This window comes from Anarrhichthys ocellatus, unplaced genomic scaffold, assembly GCF_004355925.1.
Source record: "Anarrhichthys ocellatus isolate YVR2014 unplaced genomic scaffold, GSC_Weel_1.0 scaffold102, whole genome shotgun sequence".
In the NCBI taxonomy this organism is placed as follows: Eukaryota; Metazoa; Chordata; class Actinopteri; order Perciformes; family Anarhichadidae; genus Anarrhichthys; species Anarrhichthys ocellatus.
The window spans coordinates 143,168-168,035 of record NW_022280132.1 but is presented as its reverse complement, the minus strand read 5'-3'; the positions used below and the strand labels follow the sequence as shown (position 1 = coordinate 168,035).

The window sequence follows — 24,868 nt, the reverse complement described above, 5'->3', positions numbered from 1 at the left end:
TTTAATGCTCGTTACACTCCAAAAAAACACATTTTGGATGGATGAAAAATACACCTTGTTGTCTTTAGGCCATTACCCATTCCAGTAGGGGAGGAAATGTACAGTACATTGGTTTGGTTGGCCCATAAAGGCAAGCTGAGTTTCAGAGGTGTCATGAACTAACATCTCCGTCCCTCGACACAGTTAAGAGTCTAAAAACCTTAAAGAATCTCATTCAAATTCAAAATAACAAAAATGCATTTGATCATTGTTGTTGCATGTATGAGATTTGATCAAAAGATTATTTCCCATGATATCACAGGTTATATGAACATGAAAAGCATTTGGTGCACATGGAAGAAGTTTGCCTTCAACACCCTATCAGCCAAAAATTGTTAGGGAACAAACCTATCTGCTTGGGTTTAGGAAAAGATCGTGGTTTGGGTTAAAATAAGCCCTGAAGACAAACGTATCCCAAGTGCACATTTAGTGTATCTTCAAATTTGGCAGACAAAAATCAAACAATGCAGCAGGAAATGAGTCTTCGGTGGATGTGCAGAAGTGCACGGCTGCCTGTTGCTTGAGGTCAAAGTGTAAATATATCCCTCAAGTACTAAAATGATTTGGTCAAATTGAAGTAAACAAAAATCAAATTATGTCGGGAGGCAGATTCTAAACTAGAACAGTTCTACTGAACAGTAAAATAAATAATGAAACATACTAAATCAAATGCATGTTTCAGTACAGGATAATGAATCTAGTTTTTGTTCTAGGCAGGCTGCAGCGTGGCCGTGCCTCTCTATTAAGAAGGTGTCAAATGTGATAGGAGGGTTCTGCTCCTCCCTTCAGGGAGCTCAAGTAGCAGCGACACTCCACTCGCACTGTTCCCCTTGTTAAAAATGCAAATTGCTTTTTCCTGACCCCTCTGCCGTGGACAGGGAGGGGCTGTAAGCTTTCAAAGTGACCTGCTTTTTTGCTTCAAAAGGCCGCACGCTACGACGCAGCAGGCGCTGACAGGGCGAGACAGCTTAGCAGATAATATCGGCCACGGCAACAGAGCAGCCGGCTATTCGGACAAAAACACCAATATATAGTCCCGCACAGGGTATCTTTAACCCTGTGCGGCCTGGGGTCACTCTCGCAACTTAGAGATTTTAAAATCTCTTCTCTGACGGTGGACGTTTCGCTCTGGTATTGTACACTGCTTGGGTTTTTTGGCGCTCTTAAAAGCAGAGAGCAGAGAGTCTACACGTTAAGAGCAGTGAATTATTTATAGAAAGGTAGCTTTCTGTAAAGGGGCTCTACGTTCCTTATCACACCTGGTAGAAACTTCTCATTAAGCTGCCGCGAAGAGCTGCTTCTCCTCCCACAGTCCAGAGTCTGCCGGTTTGGTTGATTGGCGACTCTAAATTGCCCGTAAATGTGACCGTGAGTCTGTGTCAGTCCTGCGATTGACTGGCGACCTGTCCAGGGTGGGCTCCGCCTCTCGACCCAATGTCACATGGGATTAGCAGTTTTACAGAGGTTATTATGCCAAATAATTTGGCCTGACAACCGTTCAGAGCAAGAAATAGTTTGGTACACAACAGTAAATTGAATACTAAAAGTTAAAAGTTGAAGTTGCACAAGAAACATTTTAATCTGTGAAAGATCAAATTTGGTTAAAATACTTCTAAAGTTTTCTTTTCTTCGCCTTAAGTTTTTTATGGTATAATTATTGATGTTCTATTCCCATTTTAATATTAAGTAAAATTGTAAAACTTACCTTAGACTCCTCAGTGTTAAAAGCTTTTCAGGCATTCAGTAATAGACTCATTTCTCCACCACTCGCTGTACTAATAAAGCCGCCTTCGTCTAATGAATACGGCGCAGCTTGCACAATGAAATATTAAACTAACACAAGATGTTAGTGGGCTGAGCCCAGAGGAAGGCTGCTGTTCACATGCAGACTAACGTAGATCGACTTTGAACAATCGACAATCATCTAGCAGAGGGTCTTTCTGGGCTTCTTCTGCTGCCTCTTATCTGTCTGCCGGAGGATACCCATGAGACAGACACATATAATAAATGTGTGTGTGTGTGTGTGTGTGTGTGTGTGTGTGTGTGTGTGTGTGTGTGTGTGTGTCTCTGTCTCTCTCTCTCTCCAGAGACTATTTCTATATTCCATCCTCAGATGTTGTAAAAGAGTAATGACGACAGGGAAACCCAGATTCCAGTGAGATTCTATCACGCATGCAACAGTCCTCTGATAGGTTGCTGTCATTGTGGTCTCCTGCTCATGTATTGCTAATTGTTTCTTGACATCACTCAGTCCCTGATGCACACAAACGATGCTCTGCCAACGATGCTTTGCCAAAGTTTCTGTCTGTCAAATGTTTTTTTTTTAATAAAACATTTAAAGAAAACTAAGGTTCAGTCAGTGACATTTATCTCAAGGAAACTATTGGGGTTTTCGGACCAAGCAGTTCTGGGGAGCTGTGTTTGCACCGCCTATACAGGAACGCTGAAGTGACGGAAGCCGGCACACATCTTCAGCTGAAAGATTTTATAGAATATAAGAATAAATAAGCAACTGTGTTACATGCCACAATCATATAAATGCAAGCACAATAGCCGCTATGAAAGTTCCTTTTGCGATGTCAGTTTGAAACAGCTTCTTTAAGCTCAGTGGGTGTGCTTTGTGCTACTGGGTGAGCTCGGTGAGCTGTGGCTCTCACTCATTCTTTTTCTCAGCGGTTGCATGTTTATTAACTAGTTAACTTCTGGACATCACCGTCGGGTGATTTGTCAGTGTTCTTCAGTTTTTTTTTGTTAAAAATGGTGGTTGCAGGTGTTGCATTGGCTCATGTGTTCGACCAACCACCGTACTCCTCCGTCACTCGTTTCCTGTTGTGCTGGGAGAGTAGGCTTCCTCTACTGAAATAGGAGCTAAAAAAGTCCCTCAAAACGACTTTCTAAGAACCACGATCGTTCCTATTTCTTTCGATGCAGACAATAGAAAAATCTTCTTCGAAGTATAATAAAGTTCCTCCTGTCCGAAAAAATGATTTATGGCAAATGGTTATGAATACGATTGGATATGATGGACAAGGTTCTGCTCTTTAAAGGGAGCTCAAAAAGACTCTTAGCAGCATGGAGGATTCTGCTGGGAGAACTAGTCGCTCCTAACGAACATATACGTGAGCATGAATCCAGAGATCAGAGATACGCCACTTTTCTTTGCCACCAGGAGTTCATTTTATTAGGTGATGTGTGAGAGCTGCTGTCCAGAAAAAACATCTGTTTAGGCATCTTAAAACCCCTTGGTTGAAATTCAGGAAGGATCAACATCATGGACAAATAGAATCTCCAGTCTTGCATACCACCTCACCTTCAACAATCGCTGCTCAACAAATGTGTTATTGTTGAAGACAACACCTTGATCTGAAAGAACGCATCTTCACCTTTATACAAAGGCTGTAAAAACAAAACAAAAGTTAGTTGTTTTTTTTATCACTTTCCCACTCTGGCCTTTGATTCATCTTCAAATCGATTGATTAGCTCCTTCTGGCCTCTCAGCCCGGAGGAACAAAGGCTCCAGAAGAGATTATTTATCGGCCGTCGGGACGGCAGTCAGGCGACAGGACAACGAACGGTGGCCCGTGTGGACTCGGAGCGTCCAGCAGAGCCTGCTGGTTTGTCGGCCGCACAGCTTAGGGAAAAAAGGTTAGTAAGGTCACCTCCTCTTTACCGGGGAGACAGCACCGTCACTTTGCCTGCAAGGGCGCCTCGAACAGGTCTCTGCCACATGCAGCGCATGAATATTTTAGAATATTAATTGAACACTTAGTATGCTGTTGTCATATGGATTTTTATTAGTATTCCATCAACTCAATGAGGCGTGAAAGGGCCAGATGCTGTGTCCTCATCTATCCCACATATATTCATTGTCTTTTGTCAGTAATCAGTGCAGTGAGTGTCAGTCTGCTCATCACTTCAGTGATCTGATGTCATGTATTTATTAATTGGACCAGTGAGTTTAAAAATGGATTAATAATGCTCAGGTAGGAGCTAGATTATCAAAATGGGGGCTGCATCATGTGTAGAGTAACGACGGGGACAGTTTACCTGCATCTTGCATCGTTGTCAACACACACACACACACACACACTCTTTAGTATTACTACACTTGACCCAAAATAATTATCTGGAGGCTACACCCTAACATCTATTCCATGTCTAACCACAAATTGTACCTTAACTTGGTCAAAATTTGTGATGAATTTATTTTATATGTATATAAAAAATCTGGTAAATGTCCACCATGCGCCTCTACCATCCACCAAAAACAAGACTGAGCCCATGAATCCGAAAACAAAATGAAGATTAGGGTGCAACCAGAGTTAAAGAAAACAGTCTCGTCCAGTCACAAGCACTACAGACAAAATTAGTCTTTTCTATCTCAGAATAATATATGGTTTATCATTCCATGTATTGACATTAGTTCAGGCATGTACACCATGTGAACCTGATTTCATCGTAACTATTTAAGGTCTAAAAACTTGATTTTAGACCTATGAGACCTCTAGCTCAGGCCCTCCTTTCCATTGGGACTTTAGTGGAATATACTGAATTACCAAACAAATCAGCAATTTAACAAATAACCCGGGGATAGTTGGCCATGGAGCTTCTTTGACATAATGAGAATCCCGGTGAAGTTTAATTTACAGTTCCCATCTCTATGTGGCTGCGAGGATGCAAGGGTCTACAAGATCAGCCCCGAATGACAGAAGAGTAGAGGACAAAAAAAGTTACTTCTTTAATCTTAAATAAACCTTTTTGGAAAAATTCAGAAAGAGGACAGATAAGAAGTTAGCCTATGTAGTAACTTTTCAAAAAAATGTAAATTGCCTGTGTGTGTATATGTATATATACACAAGTCTGGAGTAAAATTTCAGGGCTGATTTTTTGACCCAGTCCACCCCTGATCATGGCGCACACTTTTTAATTGAGTTGGAGGAGTTAATTTATTTCATCCCTTATAAGCTCTTTATTTATGCTGCTACTAAAGTTACTGTTTATTTAGTTACAATAAGATTGTATTTTGTGGGAAGAAGTTCTTCTGGGGACAAGACTCGTATTTTTAGAACAAGTTATCTTTGTAGACCCAGATATGTATGTTTTGCCAGCGAGATCTCGTTCAACTGGTTCCCACTACAACAGATCTTGTTCTCATGAATTCACATTTTATTCTCATGAATAGAGCATCTTTTCGGGACATGAACGGGGGTTCCTGTCCATGTTTAGCTGCACCTGTTTGTTGATATTCATGTTGCTTAGGTAATTTGTTAAGCGATAGATTCTTGTTTGTGCTTTGACATCTTGCTTATTGACTGTTTCCAAACCAATTTCCTGAAGTTGACATACTGATGTTCTCTGGTTGTGTTATCACGCAACGCTTTGTTCACTTCTGCACCTCAGCACTTAGTGACTTACCTGAGCGGAAGTGACTTTTTATGACTGCGTTGGAGGTGAGAGTCAATGAAGCACATGAGTGGAGGTCCTCAATAACATTATACCTCTCTTTTACTGCACTCAGGAGCTGTGAGCCATGCAGGCAGCAGGAGCTGTGCCTCCTTTTCTCCTTCAACAGTGTCGGTATCACACGACTGCTCACCTTCCTTTGATGAACTGAGGAGCACTTTTATAATATGGTATATTTTTCCTAAAAACAACAAAACTACCTTAAATGAAAATACTGGGGGTGTAGTTAAAGTATGACTTTTAGGTTTCTGCACTGTAATATGTCTTTTTTCCACTCGTACGCTGAATTAATTTGTTGTTAGTCAAACATTAGTCGACGTGGCTCAATGGATGGCAATGTCCAAATCTCTACAAACATCGGATGGATTGGCATGAACCTTTGTTCAGAAAGTTAAGTTCTCCGCAGGATGAATCGTAGTAACTTTGGTGATTCCTTCACTTTGACTCGAGCGCCATCATCAGTGCAACATTGTAACTTGTCCACTACTTTGGTTTATGATCAAGTACCTGGAAACTAATCACATTCTTATCAGCCTCAGCTGAATGCTGTGTTTACTACTAATTAGCAATGTTAGCATTCTAACATGCGTAGCTAAGATAGCGAACATGGAAATAATTATACCTGCAACATTTTGACATTGTCATCATGAGCATGTTTGCATGTTTTCATGCTGATATTCTTATTTTGCTCAAAAGCACCATCTTGCTCAAGTATCGCTTCAAAGAGCTAGCAGCATGAAGAGTTTATTTTCCTTTTTTGCTCTTTTGGTTTGTTGTTTGTTTCCAAGTTAGCTGTCACTACACCTTACCAGCTGCGACAGTACGCTGGTGTTTTCACTGCGTGAGTCATCATTGCAAGTTGTTGTCCTAGAGACACTTAGTGGAGCAGGAACTACCACATAGGCGGTTTTGAGGACATTGCCAGGTGTTCTTGTGTCTGTCTTTGGACAGATTTTGTCACTGCGATGACGTCACAACGTGTGATCCCATAGCAAGATGGTCTCTAGTTGTTAAAGCTGCAATTTATATAGGCTGCAAATAAACAGAGATAATTACATAGACATAATTATTGGCTCCTACACCAGCTTTTAAGTGAAATTATGGGCATTTGCTGCTTTCCTTTTTATGGATATCATTGTCAATTTACTGGGATTGTCTCTTTTTTTTCTAAAGACAAAAACTTTCCATTAGAATACCATTTTAAAGGTGCACATAAACATTTGACTCATAATAGCTTTTTTTATCTTTCAAAACAAAAACTGACATAGAGCATGACTCTGTTTACATAACTTAACTTTTTCCATCTGTGTTTTATTTGTTGTTCTTTTTGCTAATTCATAACTCTTTGCACTTTTGTACTGGACACACACACACACACACACACACACACACACACAGTGATTGTAAAAGTCCCTCAGTTAGATTGGAATCGGTGGTGCTGCTGGTTGTGGTTTGTCCTCTGTAGAATTGGAGAGGGGGGAAATTGAATCCATAACCTTTGGACAAGCAGACATTTAAGACCTTGTCAGAGTGAGATAGGGCTCCCCGGCCCTGCCAAACCCTGACGGCTGACTCCATCACTATCAATATATCCTCCGTCTTACTCAACAGCAGCCTCCCCTTTAAAACAAAAGAATGGGGATGTTGAGAACAGATGTGTCTCCATGTTACACCCTCCTTTTTCTGAGGGTAAGTTTCAAAGTAAAAAGTACATCTTATCAGTCCATTTCATACAAAGCCAAATTAAAGATTCATGTGGACATGGGTTCACTCTGGAGGCCATGAAATTAGGCAAAATTTGAAAATGTTTGAACTTGAGTGAAGAAATCTGCAAATTCATGCAAATAGGTTGAGGCAAAATATAAATGCTTTGAAATTCAGTCACAACACAGAACATACTGCCATTAGCTGAGGACTGCATAAAATGTCTGTACTTAACATATGTGTGCTAGTGTAAACATTGTTGATATTAGCAATTTTTTTTATTAAAATAATTTCTTTAAAATAATATATAATTTCAGGATTTACAGTGATACTCATGTTTGTTTTTAGGCCCATTTTTCATAGATTATGACGTAATTTAAATATTTCATTTTGTGAAAACAGTTTAGAGGTATTCATGGGTTTTGTTGTTCATGCGCTGTCCAAGTCTTCATCCTGAAGTCATCCCTCTCAGTCTTAGACAAAGAAACATCCCTCAAAGACCGAGAGGTAATGTTACCATTATGAACACCATAAGTAGTTGGAATAAAATTCAGTTTATTACCTCAAGATAATAAGAAAATGAAGTCCTGGTCTTAAAATATGGGGCCGAAAAAAAAATTATTAGCCACCACTGCAATTATTATATTTGGCAAAATCTCATCTCATAGCATAATTTCACTCAGCTAACAGAGATGATTAACTCTGCTCATTTTGGTGCATGGCTCTACATTACCACACAAACACCGATGTACACAATGAGACACGCACTCCGACTAAACACCAAATGCATCAAATTAAGATGTTGATTAGTGTCGGGAAGATTTTTGCCATTGATGGCTCTGGCTCCAACACAGAGCTAGAGATCCAATTTTACTTGTACTCCTAAACGCGAGGTCAGTGACATTTTCGTGTAGGCTGCCAGCTATTTCCATCAGTGTCACTGTAATAACATTAAACCAATGTGATTGCTGTGAGTAAATCCACATAACTGAACAGAATTTTCTACCGTCCCGACATCCCGCTCTGTGTGCTCTCGCTGTTTCAGTCCCTCCCATCGTTATGCTGCATCACTTTGCAGAGATGGGACAGTAAATGGCAGGAGACGAAGAGGAGTACAGTGTTCACCTCGAGGGAACCCAGCTCTGAATGACACGCGATGACGAACGCGGGAAGGTTGGATGTTCATCCACATAAATCTAAACTACTGTGAGATTAGTCTCTCACTGTTATATAACAGCTACACAACAACAACAACAGTCCTTATCCTACAAACACTGATGAATGGCATCATTATGGAGAATGGGTTGGGGTCACATTATGAGTAACAACAATCCTTATCTTGTGATGTATTGAATATATTGACTGCTTCCTCCTGCAGCTCACCTCTCTCCACAAGATGATCTCGCAAAGTTATTGTTCCATATCTAAACACGTTCATTTGCAGTTTATTTTCAATAAGTCCTCCAACCAATACAACCACATCAGTCGTTTCTTCCTCCCCTCTATTACAACCCAGATGAGCGTTTCCTAAACTAGTGACCCAACCAATGGCAGCAAATCAAAACGCCCCCATACCTAAACATAACGGTCGCAGTTTCAAACACGTGGTTAATGGTGTCAAGCGGTTCGGTTTCAGAAACAAAACTTGGTTCGGTTTAGGAACGGATCATTGTTTGGCTTGAAATAAGTATTTTTGTTACGTAACTTAAGTAACCTACGCAAGTTCATCTACGTCACGTGCGTGAAAGAAGTGCGGTATATTGCGTAAGTTAACTTAAGTACGTATGTTGCCATTAGCTTTGACGGAATTTAGTCATACAAAAGTCAAATTTAAATTTTGACTTAATGGTGTGGAAAAGATGATCTGTAAACCATGAATGTCTGTACCAAATTGTATGCCAACCCACAGTAGATGTTGAGATATACACTGCTGGTGGTGCAAGAGGAAAGGTCAGAGAATCACCTGTCCTTAGGATTAATCCTCTGTGAATCCACCTCGTACAAAATTGAATTAATTGCACCAATCCAAGCATGTGATTCACAACTCTGTGGGACGGAGTAAGAGTCCAGGCCTAAAGTTTGATCCACTGTAAACCCTGCTCGCCTCTATGATAGACTCAACCTGCTGGTTAGAAAACTTCAGACTAAATGTACTGAGGTGGTTCAGTATGATGTTCGTGGAATCTCCCTCTGTAAGTGAACAGGGCGGCCCTGTCTGTGCAAGAGCCAGCTCACCATTTGTGATAATTAAATTCTCTGCAGAGCAGATTTTATCTTTCTGACACATCGAGGGGAAGCTGTGAAAAGACCATTTTCCCTGCGAGGACGTCTGAGGAGGGAAAGCAGTAGAAACAAATGTGTTTCATCAGGGAAAAGACAGCCTGGAAAGGCTATTCAAAACAATTCCATTTGCCAGAGGTTTCCATTATCACATCTGAGATGGAGGGGAGGGACCATCAAAAAATAAATCTCTTCAAGAGCAAAATTGCATGAAGCAATAAATATATCCTGCAAAAAAATGTTGACTTTTAAAAGTACAGCCTTTTGATATACTTTTCTTTACTATTCATTCGCAGGTAGTAAACTAAGAATGAAGCAGAAAATCGCAAAGTCTATTAACAACAAAATACAACAAAACTAAGTAACAAAATCAATTTTGCAGTGAATTGACCTGAACACTATGATGCCAGGGAAACCCCCCAACATGTTTCGGATGCAGCAGCACAGGCGAGATCGTCTGTTTAATGATTCATGACGGAGATGACTAGAGAACCAGAGTGACTTTGCTAAACGGGCTGAGACGGGTACCCTTTGAGTCCACTGGAAGGAGAGAGCACGAGGGGAATGCATTAACGCAGTATTGATCACAGTGACATTACTATCAGCGAGACGAACAGAAAGGTTGCAGTCACTCACTCGTACTTTACTGTGTGTGTCCACCTCTCCCACACTGAGATGGACGTAAAAACATCCACATAAAAAGGTGCCTGTGAGCAGTTTGAATTAAAACGATCCTTTTGTGGCAACTGTGGCTCAGTGTCAAGCCGTCAGACAACATTTCACCACCTCTATGGTTGTGTTACCATTGTAATCCTTAAGGTATGCTTTTATGTTATCATTTTTCACACTGATGTCTGGTACCCTCCAAATCTTTGTTCCAATAACATGTCTTCACAGGCCAAACTATTTCTCACAACTCTTATTTTCAGACTTTTAATCATCAATCCCATCGATTATTACTTTACTCTCTAGTTTAATTGCCAGACAGTTTTAAACACATCACAGGTTTAAACCAATTACAGTATCTAAATCAAATTATTTGGAGCAGTTAGTTGCAATGCGCAGACTGAGCTGAGCATAGCACGGGGGGGTTGCAGAATCGTTCGATACGACAGGGTTGGATATCGACAGAATGCCTCTTTTATACTGTTGGCTTTGTCTTTTCTGACAAACCTTGTGATTCTATCTTGACCTTGCGTGGTATTTTTTGACAAAGCATAGTTTTTAATGGAGTCTATAGAGTCTGGTGCTTGTTTTGGTTCCTGCTGTCAAGCTGGAAAGACATAAAGGCTCATCATGCTTGCTCCTGTGAGCCTTGTGAAACTACAATCACTCATCCACTGGAGGAAACACAAACTGTTGGTGCTACAGAAGTGGTTTGGATCATTAGACGTGCTGAGGGGGACTCCCTGTGCCAGATGTGCTGTGCCTCTGGTTCAGCTGTGGGACAGACGCATCCCAACATCAGCTCACACACTGACAGGGTCTCTTTATTGCTCATCACAGAGAGTAATTAGCTCGGCCGTCCTGGGAAACCCTCTGGGAACTCATTTAGGAAAAAGGGTGAATCCCCATTAATGTTCAGGTAAAAAACTGTTTCTGCATGGTGTCACGTCCGAGCTGAAGACAGCGCCAGAATACAACAGTAGTTCCTGCACTTCTGTACCCAGTGCCAGAAAAAAAAGGACAGTTTCATATATGAGGATTAAAAACAAAAAGATGTTTGTACTTTCACATTTTTGGGGGATGGTAACAAATACAAAGTCTTCTTATTTAAGTCTTTAGACCTTCATCGGGCATATTTCATAGAACTTCTTTTTTATAATCGAAGTGTTGTTTTGCTCCAACTTTAACCTCCAGAGCCCCAGCTGATGAAATAAAACATTAAAACTAAAAAAACTTGCTCTGTCATTTTTCATTGCCCTTCAAAAGAATTAGGAAACTATTTGTTAGCTGTGTTGTACTTTTTTAGAAAACCTGCTCTGCCTTAAGATACATTGTTCCAGACATGGAAGAGATCCCCTTACCAGAAACCCTACCAGGTTTGTGGTACAAATCCTTGTATAAAATAAACAGTGTTAATTTAAAGTCCCATTTGTGACTGAGCTTGTGAGGTGTAGTTACTTTGTTAACAGCCAGCTCAAAGAGCCATGCCACCTATTCTGGGAGGAAACGTACATAAACTTTGCTGTGCAACTTAACCTTTAAGCTATTTTTTTGGTTGTTACTGTTTTCCGGTGAAAAATGGGACTGAAAAAAAATTGATTTTCTTGCAGATTTTTTTTGTCCCCATGCATCTCAAAGCTGATGTTTTAATTAACTGTTTCAAAAATGTGCTGATCACAGCAGGACAATTCAGAAAAAGCTTGAGGTGAATAGAAAGTTAAGAGATGAATAAGAACAGGCCAATGAGCAGTTTCGCATGTGCTCGTTGAAGTAATGTAAAAATGAAATATAACATTTTCGTCCATTTGATATTATTTGAACCATATCCTGGCTCAGTAGATTAGATTATTAAGATGTGTATTGAATTGAATCATTATTTAATGGATTACGTATCACATCGCAGATAGTGAACGTTTAATAACTGGAATATGAAATAGTCTCAGACTCAATTATGGTCATTCTGTTGGTACTTTTCATCTGATCCCTCCGTGTGCATCCACCGCAGCTGCCATGGGGTTGGAGGTGTTCGCAGCGATACAAAAGTTCAAAGGTGAACAGGGAGTTAGTCTGTGCCAAACGTCAGCTGGTCCTCCATATAAAAAGACCACCTGGCAGTAAAGTAAAAGCAGGACAGAGGGAAGAACACTCAAAATACTGCTGCAAACGGAATGAAGCACAAAAGGCAGCTTGACCTCGCTGTGACAGATTAAAACAATCCACCAAATAGACTTTTCATCTGCAAAAACAAATTCACTTCCTAAATTCATGCTCACCTGACTTCTTCCATTTGAAATATTGAGATAATACAGTGATGTCCATTTTTGAAATTAATCTCCTAGTGAAAGGGGATCTCTTCCATGTGATTAATGCAATGCAACAGTCACTGCTCGTCATGTCAGAGGATCATGATCATGAGAGTTAAATCCAGATTTTGTGTCACCTGTAGCTGTTTTGACCCGACATGTGCCGTAACCGAGACACAAATAAGCAATGTCATTATGGACAAGCTTACAAAATGTAAATCTATATATATATATACTGTATATATATGGATATAGATTGATTTATGTTTCTACAAAATATTCATTCATCAGTTTTACTCAGGTATTAACATCTAAAGAGAAGAAGTTGAAGGGAAGGGAAGAGAGAAGGAAGGAAAGAAGGGAGGAAGGAAGGAAGGAAGGAAGGGAGGAACATGACTGCCTTATGTCACCTGCCTCATCCCTCCACAGCCACACAGCCTGACTGTCAGCTAACATCTTTTCAATTTCCACATAGGTGATGCAGACCTCAGTTTGTATGCAGTTTGTTAGATGTGTGTTGGATGTAGTTTTTGGTTTATTTACATTAATTACTGTAAAAGTGTCATTGTGAAATGAATAATACCAACAGTATCTCCTAAAAATCAACCTAATTTGCGACAACGAATTTGTTTTGAGCAAAAAGTGAAGCACATTTGCTATCTACAATACGAGGGAATGCTATTTAATGTACGTAGCAAATCGATACTGAAATATCAATAAAATGTTCACTGACAACGTATTTCATTTGATTTCACGCCAAAACATCCAATGTCGTAATACAATATCCTCTCCCAGTGATTACAGCGTTATTAAACTTTAATAGAGAAAAGGTCTGAAGTGACCTGAGACACAACGCGCTTATTAACATTTAACAATTGTTACGATCTTTCCCTAACCTTCACCAAAATGCTTATGTTGCATAAACCTTACCACTAACAGGACTCAGGATGTGAACCGGTCAAAGTCTCGTGCAGGAGATGAAACTCAAAAAACATTGAACATATGAACATATTCCAGCCTGATATTATGTTTGCTTCCACAATGTAATTGGGAAAACCGTTAAGTAATATATAAACTTAATTTCTAAGCCCCTGCAACCTATGGTCAACCTTCTCTGACAAATACAATGTGCAATCACTTTGTTAGAACAATGCAAATAAAGTTCTACCTGTGCAAAACAAAACTAAATTGTGTGAGCCATCAAGTTGTATCAGTATTAGTGGGTGTAATGAGCTTGCTTTCCACTACAAATATTTTGCAAACTTGATACAGCCACTCTCAATTCATGCTCAGTGTTGAGCTTAGATCTGCATTTAGATCAGCAGAAAAGCCGATCTCACAGAGGTAGGATGTGGCGAAGGGAAGCACACTAAGCTACACATGTGTGAGTCGCCAAGAATCTTGGCCGTCGCGCATGCGCAAGCGTAACCTGTTAACGGCGTAACGTAAACATTTACACGAAAGTACAGGCATTTCGCCATGTATTTATTAAACAGAAAACTTTACCAGATTTCCAAACTGCCTTCACGGTCAATTTTTTTAACACTAAACACACAAATGTCACACATGTGATGATACATGATACATGTGTTCATCTGTTCATCAAGGAGTCCTAACTCCTCCCATAAAATCTCGAAGCAATAGGAGCTCCGTTTTATCTTTAACAAGAAGTTGTATGACAGGTGCACCTCAACTCAATGCAAAGCCTATGTACTGTAACTGAGTAGTCACTTTTCAGGCACAAAAAGGTGATTGAGATGAGCTTACTTATTAGTGCAGTTTGACACACAGACACGCACACACACACACACACACACACACACACACACACACAAGACTTGGAGATATTCAGGCAAAGGGATTGTAATACCCCCTTTTTAAGGAATAACCTCGCAGACAGTCTGACACTGTCTCCACACCCCTCTCCCTCCATACCCATAAAAACAAATGTCCAATAGGATAACTGTACATTAACAGGAGTCTCGTGATGAGGCCTATCATGGACGAAATTCCATATGTTAAAACCTGCCTAGGACTCCTGCAATGTCCTGCAAAAAGGCAAAGGGTTCAGGATAAGGATCATGGAGAGTGTTCACTGAAAGCGAATCCACTTCAGACTCAGCTCACCTAAGGGCTTCTGAGGATGAGGATCTGACATGAGCAAGGAAGAGTGTGACCTTCATGGTTTTAGGGAGAGAAAATGACTTCCAATCCATGCCGTCTGGGAGGATGAGGGGCAAAGAGTGATACAAGAGAGCTTAATTCAGCCTGCAGGATGGAGGGAGGGGGTTCGGAGGATACAGAGAATGGATGAGCAAAGAGGTGGAATTGAGCATTTGTCTGGCTCGGTTCATATCTGATTAAAGTACATGAGTCCAGTTTGAGGGGTAATTTTCATCAGGCAGCCAGATAAACCAGAGCTGCACAGATTGAGATGCTTTGTTATTCAGCAGGACATGATCACAGGGGTGTGTCCTCCACTGGCGTCACAATCCCTGCTGATTAACACAGGAATGGATAGGATTCTCTGTTCAAATTTCTTTTTCTACCCCCCCTCTCCCTTACAGTCTCCAGTGTGCCTCCCTCTATCATACAGAGCTTTGTAGGTGCAGGGGGAAAAAAACATTTGATAAATTATTCCCTCAAACTAAGATTAATTATATTGTATAGTTTTATGCACAACTTTTTGGAAAGATACACTTTCATAGTTACCGTTCACATTGTGCAGTAATATACAACCCTTTAAATCCAACAGACTTTACTGACTTGTCTACTACATGTTGAACCTGCTCGCACTTGGTTTTTCTCGGCGTCTCGACTCCAGCCCCTGGTTTGAGTGAATGATGGCATAATCCACTACAACCTTGTGAAAGTGTGCGAATCTCACACACACACACACACACACACACACACACACACACACAAACAAACACACACATCACTAAGGCTTATATCATTAACAACTAGGCCACTCACGCACCTACACAACTACGCTCTGCACAAGAATACGCACAGCACACTTGCCTCAGGGGGTCTCAAGTGTCAACCAAGGGGTCTCAGACCCCCCAAGACTCTCTGTATTTCACACACTGCCTAACCATGGATTATCCCTCATAGGGACATATCACAAAAAAAACTCACTTTTTCAGTGCTTGTGCAAATGCATTAAGGCAGGGGTCTCAAACTCGCGGCCCGCGGGCCAATTGCGGCCCGCGAGCCGATATTGTGCGGCCCCCTACCTAACATAAAAGTGTAATGTTAATGCGGCCCGCGCGTTTCTCTCACGCGCACCTTTTTGCCGAGTTGTTGCGAGAGTCGTTGTGGGCGTTTTATATTTACAACGTGAATTAGCGAAACTCGTCACTTGGTTGAAACGTGATTCAGGAGTGACACCAAGTGGAAGGAAAATATATCTCACCCAGTCCCAGTCATGTCTTTCTCAAAACCTGCCGTGAAGAGAAAAGTTGGCGAAGAGCACAGACAATTCCAGGAAAAGTGGGAGACGGAATATTTTTTTGTTGAGCACCGGGGCACTCCGACGGCACTCCAAGGCGGGAAAGCCATTCAAAGAAGGCGAGTTCATAAAAATGTGCATGTTACAGGCTGCAAGTATAGTCTGTCCGGAAAAAAAGAGTCAGGTTAGCAACATCAGCCTTTCAGCCAACACAGTGGCAGAGCGCATTTCTGACCTGTCAGGTAACATATATGATCAACTGCGGGAGAAAGCCAATTGCTCTTGATGAGAGCACAGACATCACTGACACTGCGCAGCTCGCAATGTATGTCCGCGGAGTTGATGACAGTTTTGAAGTGATGGAGGAGTTGCTCACAGTGATTCCAATGCATGGCCAGACCACCGCTCAGGAGATATTCCGCCAGCTGTGTGATGCCATTGTGGATGCCGGTTTAACATGGAAGAGGTTTGCTGGAATAACAACCGACGGAGCACCATCAATGACGGGGACGAAAAATGGACTGGTGGCACTTGTTCAAAGAAAACTGGAAGAGGAGGGTGTGGAGGAGGCCATTGCTCTGCACTGCATTATCCATCAGCAGGCCCTTTGCAGCAAATGCCTGAAGTTTGACAATGTGATGTCTGTTGTTGTGAAATGCATCAACCATATTAGATCCAAGGGCTTAAAGCACCGGCAGTTCCGCGCCTTTTTGGAGGAAATAGAGTCAGCATATGAGGATGTCCTCTACTTCACCGAGGTACGTTGGCTCAGCAGGGGAAACGCCTTGAAGAGGTTCTTTGAGTTGAGAGCAGAAGTGAAAGCCTTCATGGAGAAGGATGGGATGGCTGTTCCTGTGCTAAGTGATCCCAAATGGCTCATGGACTTAGCTTTTCTTGTTGACATCACACAGGAGCTGAATCTACTGAACAAGAAGTTACAAGGCCAAGGGCAGCTTGTCAGTGCTGCCTATGACAACGTCAGAGCATTCTCCACAAAACTTGTGTTATGGAAAGCCCAGCTCTCTCAGACAAACTTCTGCCATTTCCCAACATGCAAGGCACTCATGGGTGCGGGCACACCATTCAGTGGTGAGAAGTATGCTGATGCCATTGTAAACCTACAGGAGGAATTTGATCAGAGGTTTGCAGACTTCAAGACACACAGAGCCACTTTTCAAATTTTTGCTGACCCCTTCTCCTTTGATGTGCAAGATGCCCCTCCTGTGCTTCAAATGGAGCTCATTGACCTGCAGTGCAATTCTGAACTCAAAGCCAAGTTCAGGGAGGTGAGTGGAATAGCAGACAAGCTTGGACAGTTTTTGAGAGAATTGCCCCCCACCTTCCCTGAGCTTTCCAGGATGTTCAAGCGGACCATGTGCCTTTTTGGGAGCACATATCTGTGTGAAAAGCTCTTCTCAACCATGAACTTTAATAAGTCAAAGTACAGGTCCAAACTTACTGATGAGCATCTTCAAGCCATACTGAGGGTCTCAACTGCTTCCTCCCTCAAGCCAAATGTGGCTGAGCTGTGTGAGAGGAAGCACTGCCAGGTCTCTGGTAGCAAGGAGTAGGCAAGAGAAGCCTATGTTCTGAAGAACCGTTCATGTTCTGAAGAACCGTTCATGCTCTGAAGAACCCGTTCATGTTCTGAAAAACCTGTTCATGTTCTGAAGAACCGTTCATGCTCTGAAGAACCCGTTCATGTTCCGAAGAACCGTTCATGCTCTGAAGAACCCGTTCATGTTCTGGAGAACCGTTCATGCTCTGAAGAACACGTTCACGCTCTGAAGAACACGTTCACGCTCTGAAGAACCCATTCATGTTCTGAAGAACCGTTCATGTTCTGAACTGTTATTAATGAAGATTGGATCAGTTGTACTTTTTTTTGGAATACTTGATGCGGCCCAGCCTCACCCAGACTCTACCTCCAGCGGCCCCCAGGTAAGTTGAGTTTGAGACCCCTGCATTAGGGTATCTGGAGTGCCTAACATACAAACTGTGAAATTAGACAATTTTTCTATTTTTTTTTTGGTATCTCCTGCCTAAAGTTTCACAACATCAAGGAAGTGGTCTGAGACATTTTGGACGCCATGGTTGGTTTGTCTCTGCCCACTCCTCCCTGATTACCTTACGTCATGACAGATCACGAGATGTGATCGTCAGGATTTACGTATACAAGTCGGACATGCCTCGACCAATCACAGCAGGAATTTATGGCACCACAATCCCCTAATCTCACATAGTGATGGATCCATTTAATGTAATGTGTTCCTGATTCATGGTAAATATGAACATAATTTAGAGTTGACCATTGTTTTAATTTATTCTATATTGCATTGTTAACACATATGCTTTCCACAGTGAACCAAGTAAAGCTAAGAGAAAATGACCTCCATTTTGAAACTGTTGATTGAATAAGAAAATCTTAAAAAAACTTTCCTCTTCAGCTGTGACAGCTGAACTTCTGAAGGCCACGGTGGCGTCCGCAGTGACTCATTGGACTCACCATGATTGATTTAAGTGTCAGTGAGTCCAATATATTTCCTCTGAGCCGATCTTTGAACGGCTGATGTGATCTTAATTGAGTCTAGTTCGTCCTCCCGGGAAAAGAGGAAGATTGGAGAAACAGTCTTTGGATCCACAGAGGTGCAGGGAATACAACAGAGATAACTGACAGCACGTTTGTTCACATAGTTTAACAGCTGTCCTCTGTTCAAAGGGAATTTTTCTTTTTTTTGTGTGGACAACAACATTGTTCTGCTGTTGTGAGATGACCAAATCTCTATTTTAAAATTGTGCAGTTGCCTAACAACAGAATCAAAAAGACAAGTGAATGACATGTATACTGTGATCTACTGTCCTAATACACAGCGTATCACTTGAACATTGCAGCTACACAGAAGTAATCAACTTTGTCTGTAACAGATGATTACGTACTGCGGCGAGGCTCTACGGATGGCAATGTAGGTCACCACCATTTTAGTTCAGAATAAAATATCTCAACAACTACGGCATGGATTGCCATTCAATTTTCTACATATATTCATGATCTCCAGAGGATGAATCCTAACAGCCTTGGTGATGCCCTGACTTTTCCTCTAGCACCACCTACAGGTAAGACTTTTCACTGAACATTGTTTTTTGGGGGGGGGGGTTTTGAAGACAACAAATTCCACAACGTTTATCTTAACTCTTTAATCCAAACAAAGATGGCGGCCCAGCCTCTGGTTGTCATCTTTGTTTGGGTTAATTATTGAAGACCTACCTAAGGAAATGGGTTAAATATCTAATATTGCTCCAGACTCAGAGGGAGTTTTTTTTTTTTTCTTCAGCAGCATATAACAAATAACTGCATAAATATCGGTCAAGTCAGTATAACTAATTTTCCTTCCAATCAGTCTATTTTTGAGCGGCCCCACTGCTTTATTGATCAGATAAATATTTTTTTCATCAAAGCTGAATACATTTCAGATTCAGTCTCTGGCTTCATTTTGTTTTTTGTTTTTACAGTTTACTTTTTCCACATCCTTTTCATACATTGTGCACATTTCTATTGTTCTTAAGTCTATAGTTTGAACTTTTGTGCAAGTTCCGACCACAAAGTCCATCTCATTCATCTGGCTCCACTGGGGCTCATTGGAAATTACATCAACAGTCATCGTTTGATTTGTTCATCGTTGAGCCAGCCTCTGGCTGAAAAAAAGACTTGAACTCACCTCAGGCTTCAGAGGAACAGCGTTTCACGTGAGGTCGACGGGGAAAGGCAATCAAGTGTCTCCCGGTGTCCACGCTCTCCCACCAGGCGCACATTTCAGCACTGGACACGCGTCGTGACTCCTGCAGTTTCTCACGTGTGATTATCATCATCACTGGATGTGACAGCCGCGGGGACGCAGTCACAGATTCCTGGGTCCTTCATCCGAGATTTACGCGCTTTTAAGGTCAGGGGGAAATTGACGACACATTTTTTTTGGCACGCGTCTTGCCTTGGGTGACATTGTAGACTATTGTACTGTACCGTATTGTTTTTATTTCACTTATGGACATAAATCAAAATTCCTTTAGTGGTGCGTAAAACGTCGTACAGCCTCCAATGAATGAGGCGCCGTGCGTTTCGTCAGTGAAAGCTGGGTAAGTTTTCAGAGGCGCTGATGAGCTCCTGTCAGACGGACACTTTGGCATCCGAGGGAACCTGTTGGATTTTAATTAACAATCAATCTGTTACTTTGAAATAAGACAATTTTGGAGAGTCTGGTGTATCTCATTGTGTTGCCACTTCAGCGATTTTTTTTGCGCTTTGGTAACCCTGCAAATTTAAACCTCCTTGTGGCGATTGCACGAGAGAAACAATGTTTTTATGTAACACAAGTGCCATAAAGGACTGGAGCTATTTTCTGTCTCAGATTTTACCTCTGATGAATAAAACTACAGGCTTGGTAAACATCGACAAAGCGGAGGATGTGACGGCCACCATGGTGACAGCTCTGCAGCCGGACAGCGCTATGAGCGCAAGTAACCCGCCTCTCAACTCCAACCACACATCGGGCATGGAGCACGTTTTTCAGTACTCTTATTCCGAGAGTGACATGCTGTACACAGACTACCGGACACCTGCACGAGACTCTATCCCGCTACCCAAAGCGGTTCTCTACCTGGTTATGGCAGCGCTGGTGATGGTGGCGGTAGCCTATGCGATAGTTGGACACCTGGTCAAAGATGTAGTTAATGATTTTGTCGGTATGTGACCCCTATTGTGTGTGTGTGTGTGTGTGTGTGTGTGTGTGTGTGTGTGTGTGTGTGTGTGTGTGTGTGTGTGTGCATACATTTACTAAAACGAGCATGGAGAGAATTGGAGTTATATATATATACGATATATATTATATATATATATATTATATATATATATATATATTATTGGATGTATTAAAGTATTACAGTTGTGTATTGAAGACTGTTTTAAATACTTATATACAGAACAATTGCTGCCTGAAACTAACAACAGAACACAAACATCTTAATTAATAGATGACCTAAGAGACTATGAGACAAGCAGACTCTTTCTTAATTCAATATGTACAGGGACAGTTGTTTGGGTAAAGCCCAACCAACAAACTGTGGAGAGCATTTAGTCATCTCTCACAAAAAATAAAAATCCTAAATTGTAAAATCCCTGTAGTTCTGCTCTCAGCCAATGACCTTGCGAGGAAGACGTCCTGACAAACTACACTATCAGCAAGTGTCTGTGGGAGAAATGGAGAGCAGGTCTGCTGTTTCTCTATTTTTGAAGAACGTCCTGTGGGCAATACATAATGAATGAATAAGTCTATTTTTAGGTATCATAGTGCTGACTTGACTTGATAGTCAGCTCATTACATCAAGCGATTTAAAGCAAAATGAACGATTTCAATCGGTAATGTTTCACAGTTGGCAGATCAGGACAAGGACACGTTAAGCAGCAGCATGGGGCCCCAAAATTAATGTAAAATGTGCTCTGTGGATACATTTTCCTTTTTTATAGTTTAAGTATTTAAAGAAGCCCACCTGGAATTAGTTATGAGGCCCAATATTGCCCCCACAATCATCAAATATCATCTGAGAGAAATTTGACCTCCAAGAAATTCTTATTTGCTGATTTTGGAGCTGAACAATTTAGATTGTGGGGGTGCTACAACAAATCTTGGAATAATGACACCAATTAATGGTGAGTGTTATATCACATGTTGAGATTTTACAGTCATTAACATTTGTGGTTAATGACAGCAACATTTACTATATACTATTAGAATTGGGTGCATTACAAGAAATTGTGTGATTGTGACAACAAAGTTGACAACTTATCAGATTTGAGGGAGTCAACTAATTCTGAGGCTGTTTTGAGGCTGTAACCAGCAATTTTGGAGGCATTGATCCACTGCTCAAAAAAATTAAGGGAACAGTTAAGTCACACATCTCAATGAACGAAATATTCAAGTTGTAAATCTTCATTAATATATTGATATCTTCATCATGTAATTTGTGAAGAACAAAATGACATTAGAACACTAAATGGAAACCAAAAGCATTAACCTATTGAGGGCTGGATTCAAAATCCCAGGGAAAATCAAAGTGAAAAATTGAAATCATAGACTTACTCATAATGTGGCCCAGTGTGTATGGCCCTCACGTGCCTGTATGCACTCCCGACAAAGTCTGAGCATACTGATGAGACGGCACATGCTGTTCTAGGGGATCTCCTCCCAGACCTGGATGAGGGCATCAGTGAGCTCCTGGACAGTCTGTGGCGCTATACTTGGCGGCTCGGTTGCACCGATATATAATGTCCCAGAGGTTCTCAATTGGATTGAGGTCTGAGAAATGTGAAAGCCAGTCAATGGCATCAATGCCTTCGTCATCCAGGAACCTCATACATAATCTGGCCACATGAGGAACCCAGGGCCCACTGCACCAGCCATGGTCTGACAATGGGTCTGAGGACTTCATCCTGGTACCGAACAGCAGTCAGGGTTGGCTAGCACGTGGAGGTTTATGCAACCCTGTAAGGATATGCCTCCCTAGACCATCACTGACCCACCGCCAAATAATAATATTAGCCATGGCGTCTCCAGACTCTTTCACGTTTCTCATATGTGCAAATTGTGAACCTGTTCTCATCTGTGAAGACAACGGGCCGCCAATGGCGAACCTACCTATTCTGACGTACTCTGGCAAATGCCAATCGAGCTGCATGGTGCTTGGCTGTGAGCACAGGTCCTAGAGGACGTCGGGCCCTCATGCCACCCTCATGGAGTCTGTTTCTGACAATGTTGTAGCTTCTATAGCTCCTTGAGTTCCTCCTTGCAAAAAGGAGCAGATACCGGTCTTGTTGATGGGTTGTTGCCCTTCTATGGCCCTGTCCAGTTCTCATGTAATGGCCCGTCTCCTGGTATCTCCTCCACGGTCTTGACTGTGTTGGGAGACAGCAAACCTTCTTGCTACGGCTCTTATGGATGTGCAATCCTGTAGAAGCTGGACTACCTGTGCAACCTGAATGGACTGTAGGTACTGCCTAATGCTACAAGTAGTGACAAGGGCACTAGCAAAATGCTAAACTAGAGAAAATCAGCCATGAAGGACAAGGAGAGAGAAATGGTCTGTGGCCACCGCCTACAAAACAATTCCCTTTTTGGGGGTTGTCTTGTTGATGCCACTGCTATCTACTTGCGCTTTCATTTGCACCAAAGCAGGTGAAATTGATTCACAATTGCTTACGCTTCCTAACTATCTAGATTGATATCCCACAAGTTGAATTGACTTGGTGTTATACAGTGATGATTAAGTGTTCCCTTAATTTTTGAGCAGTGGGGGATTTGTGATAATTTGTGATTATGAGAACAATTTTTGGGGTAGTTATACCAAATTTGGGAATTATTACCAAATCACTTTTTAGGATAGTGGTAACAAAATTGAGGGTGGGGGGGTATTACACATTTTCTTTGGATTTGGGTGCATTATAACAAATGATTGGATCATGATAACACATTCTTGGATATGTGGGTGCTACAAAACCTTTGGGGACATAATATAACAATTATGGACTTCAGGATACCAAGACAAATTTTGGGATGATGACAACACATTTTTGGGATCATTCCAACAAATTTGTAGATTTTAGACTTTTTATTTTAACAGCAATACAATTTGTGATGATGCTAAATGTTTTGGTGGGTGTTATTGCAACATTTAAGATCTGGGGCTTAAAAACTAATTTTGGGATCATGACCAAAAATGTGGCGGATGTTATACTGTGAACATTTCTTTCATTTTTGGGGTGCTGTGGTGAATTGTTGTATTATGAGAACAATTTAGTACCATAGTACCATTTAATACCATATTTGGTGATTTGAGGGACTGCAACACATTTTGGATTTATTAAGAGTAACATAATTCTATGACAGTTTTAAAGAGCTACACCAAATTGAATGACAAATACCTGTCATCTGTCCTCTCGTGTTTACATGACTTCTGTTTCTGCCTTATTGCTTTATCTTTTCATAAGACACAGATGGAGTTGTGGGCAGAGTCACTAACATGCCTGTTCTCTTGCTCACTGCATGTAGGTGGAGGCAGGTCGATGGTTGCTGAAGGTGACGGTGGTGAAACCAGCGAACCAGGTAAAAACCAAAGCTTACATGGGTCACAGTCTGCAGCACTTAGCTTTGCCACAGAGACATGCTGACCCCCTTTCATCTGGTCAGCATTATGAGCTCATCTGTCTTTCTACCTGCACCTCACCTGACCTTCCCACCGTCCAAATGAAGACTCACACATACACGTTGACACAAACACACAGGCGATGCAGTGTTTAGGCTCTTGGGCATTTTTTCTGAGGTTTAAAATGTGGAGGATGCGTGTTTTACAGCAGAAAAGCCTCCTGCTCACAGTAAGATGCTTCACTCTTCTGACACGGTGCAACATCAGAAAAGCAAAACAGCATGGTGTAGACATGGTACAGTCAACATATTAAAACATTGGAAAATGTACACTGGACTGAATACAGAGAGGACACATAAACTATTAATAATTATTAATCAGTAATTATAACATTGTCCACCAATGTGTTGTCCTAATGTGTTGAAAGAATAGTATTATATATGGAATATTGTTTGACATTACATTTCTTTCATCATGTTACGTTTTTTTACATTTGTATTGTGGTATTCATTAAACTAGCAAACTAACGAGAAATATCACATTTGCAAACAATCAAATCTATGAAAATAATATCCAAGATGTTACAAATCAGAGTTCTTTACCAGTAGTTTCCCCACTATTATTAGTTGTAGTAATAGTAATAGTAGTCGTTTTAACCTACAAGTAATAGCAGTAAGTGTCATAGAAACATTAAGCAATGAAAAAACATCACATTTCAAACTGAAATTATAAGTGAGAGGGGGAGGGGAGGGGGGGGGGGGGGGGGGGG

General features: G+C 41.3%; 1 protein-coding gene across 1 annotated transcript in view; it reads left to right on the top strand.

The window, feature by feature from the left end:
• The first annotated feature begins 20,324 nt into the window (after positions 1-20,324).
• The window catches only part of LOC116399124 (uncharacterized), a 6,211-nt gene continuing 1,667 nt past the window's right edge, over positions 20,325-24,868 (top strand). Inside the window, exons 1-2 of the mRNA XM_031876030.1 lie at positions 20,325-20,646; positions 24,006-24,059. Of these exons, the coding sequence (XP_031731890.1) occupies positions 20,325-20,646; positions 24,006-24,059 (376 nt within the window). The remainder of the gene's footprint in view (positions 20,647-24,005; positions 24,060-24,868) is intronic.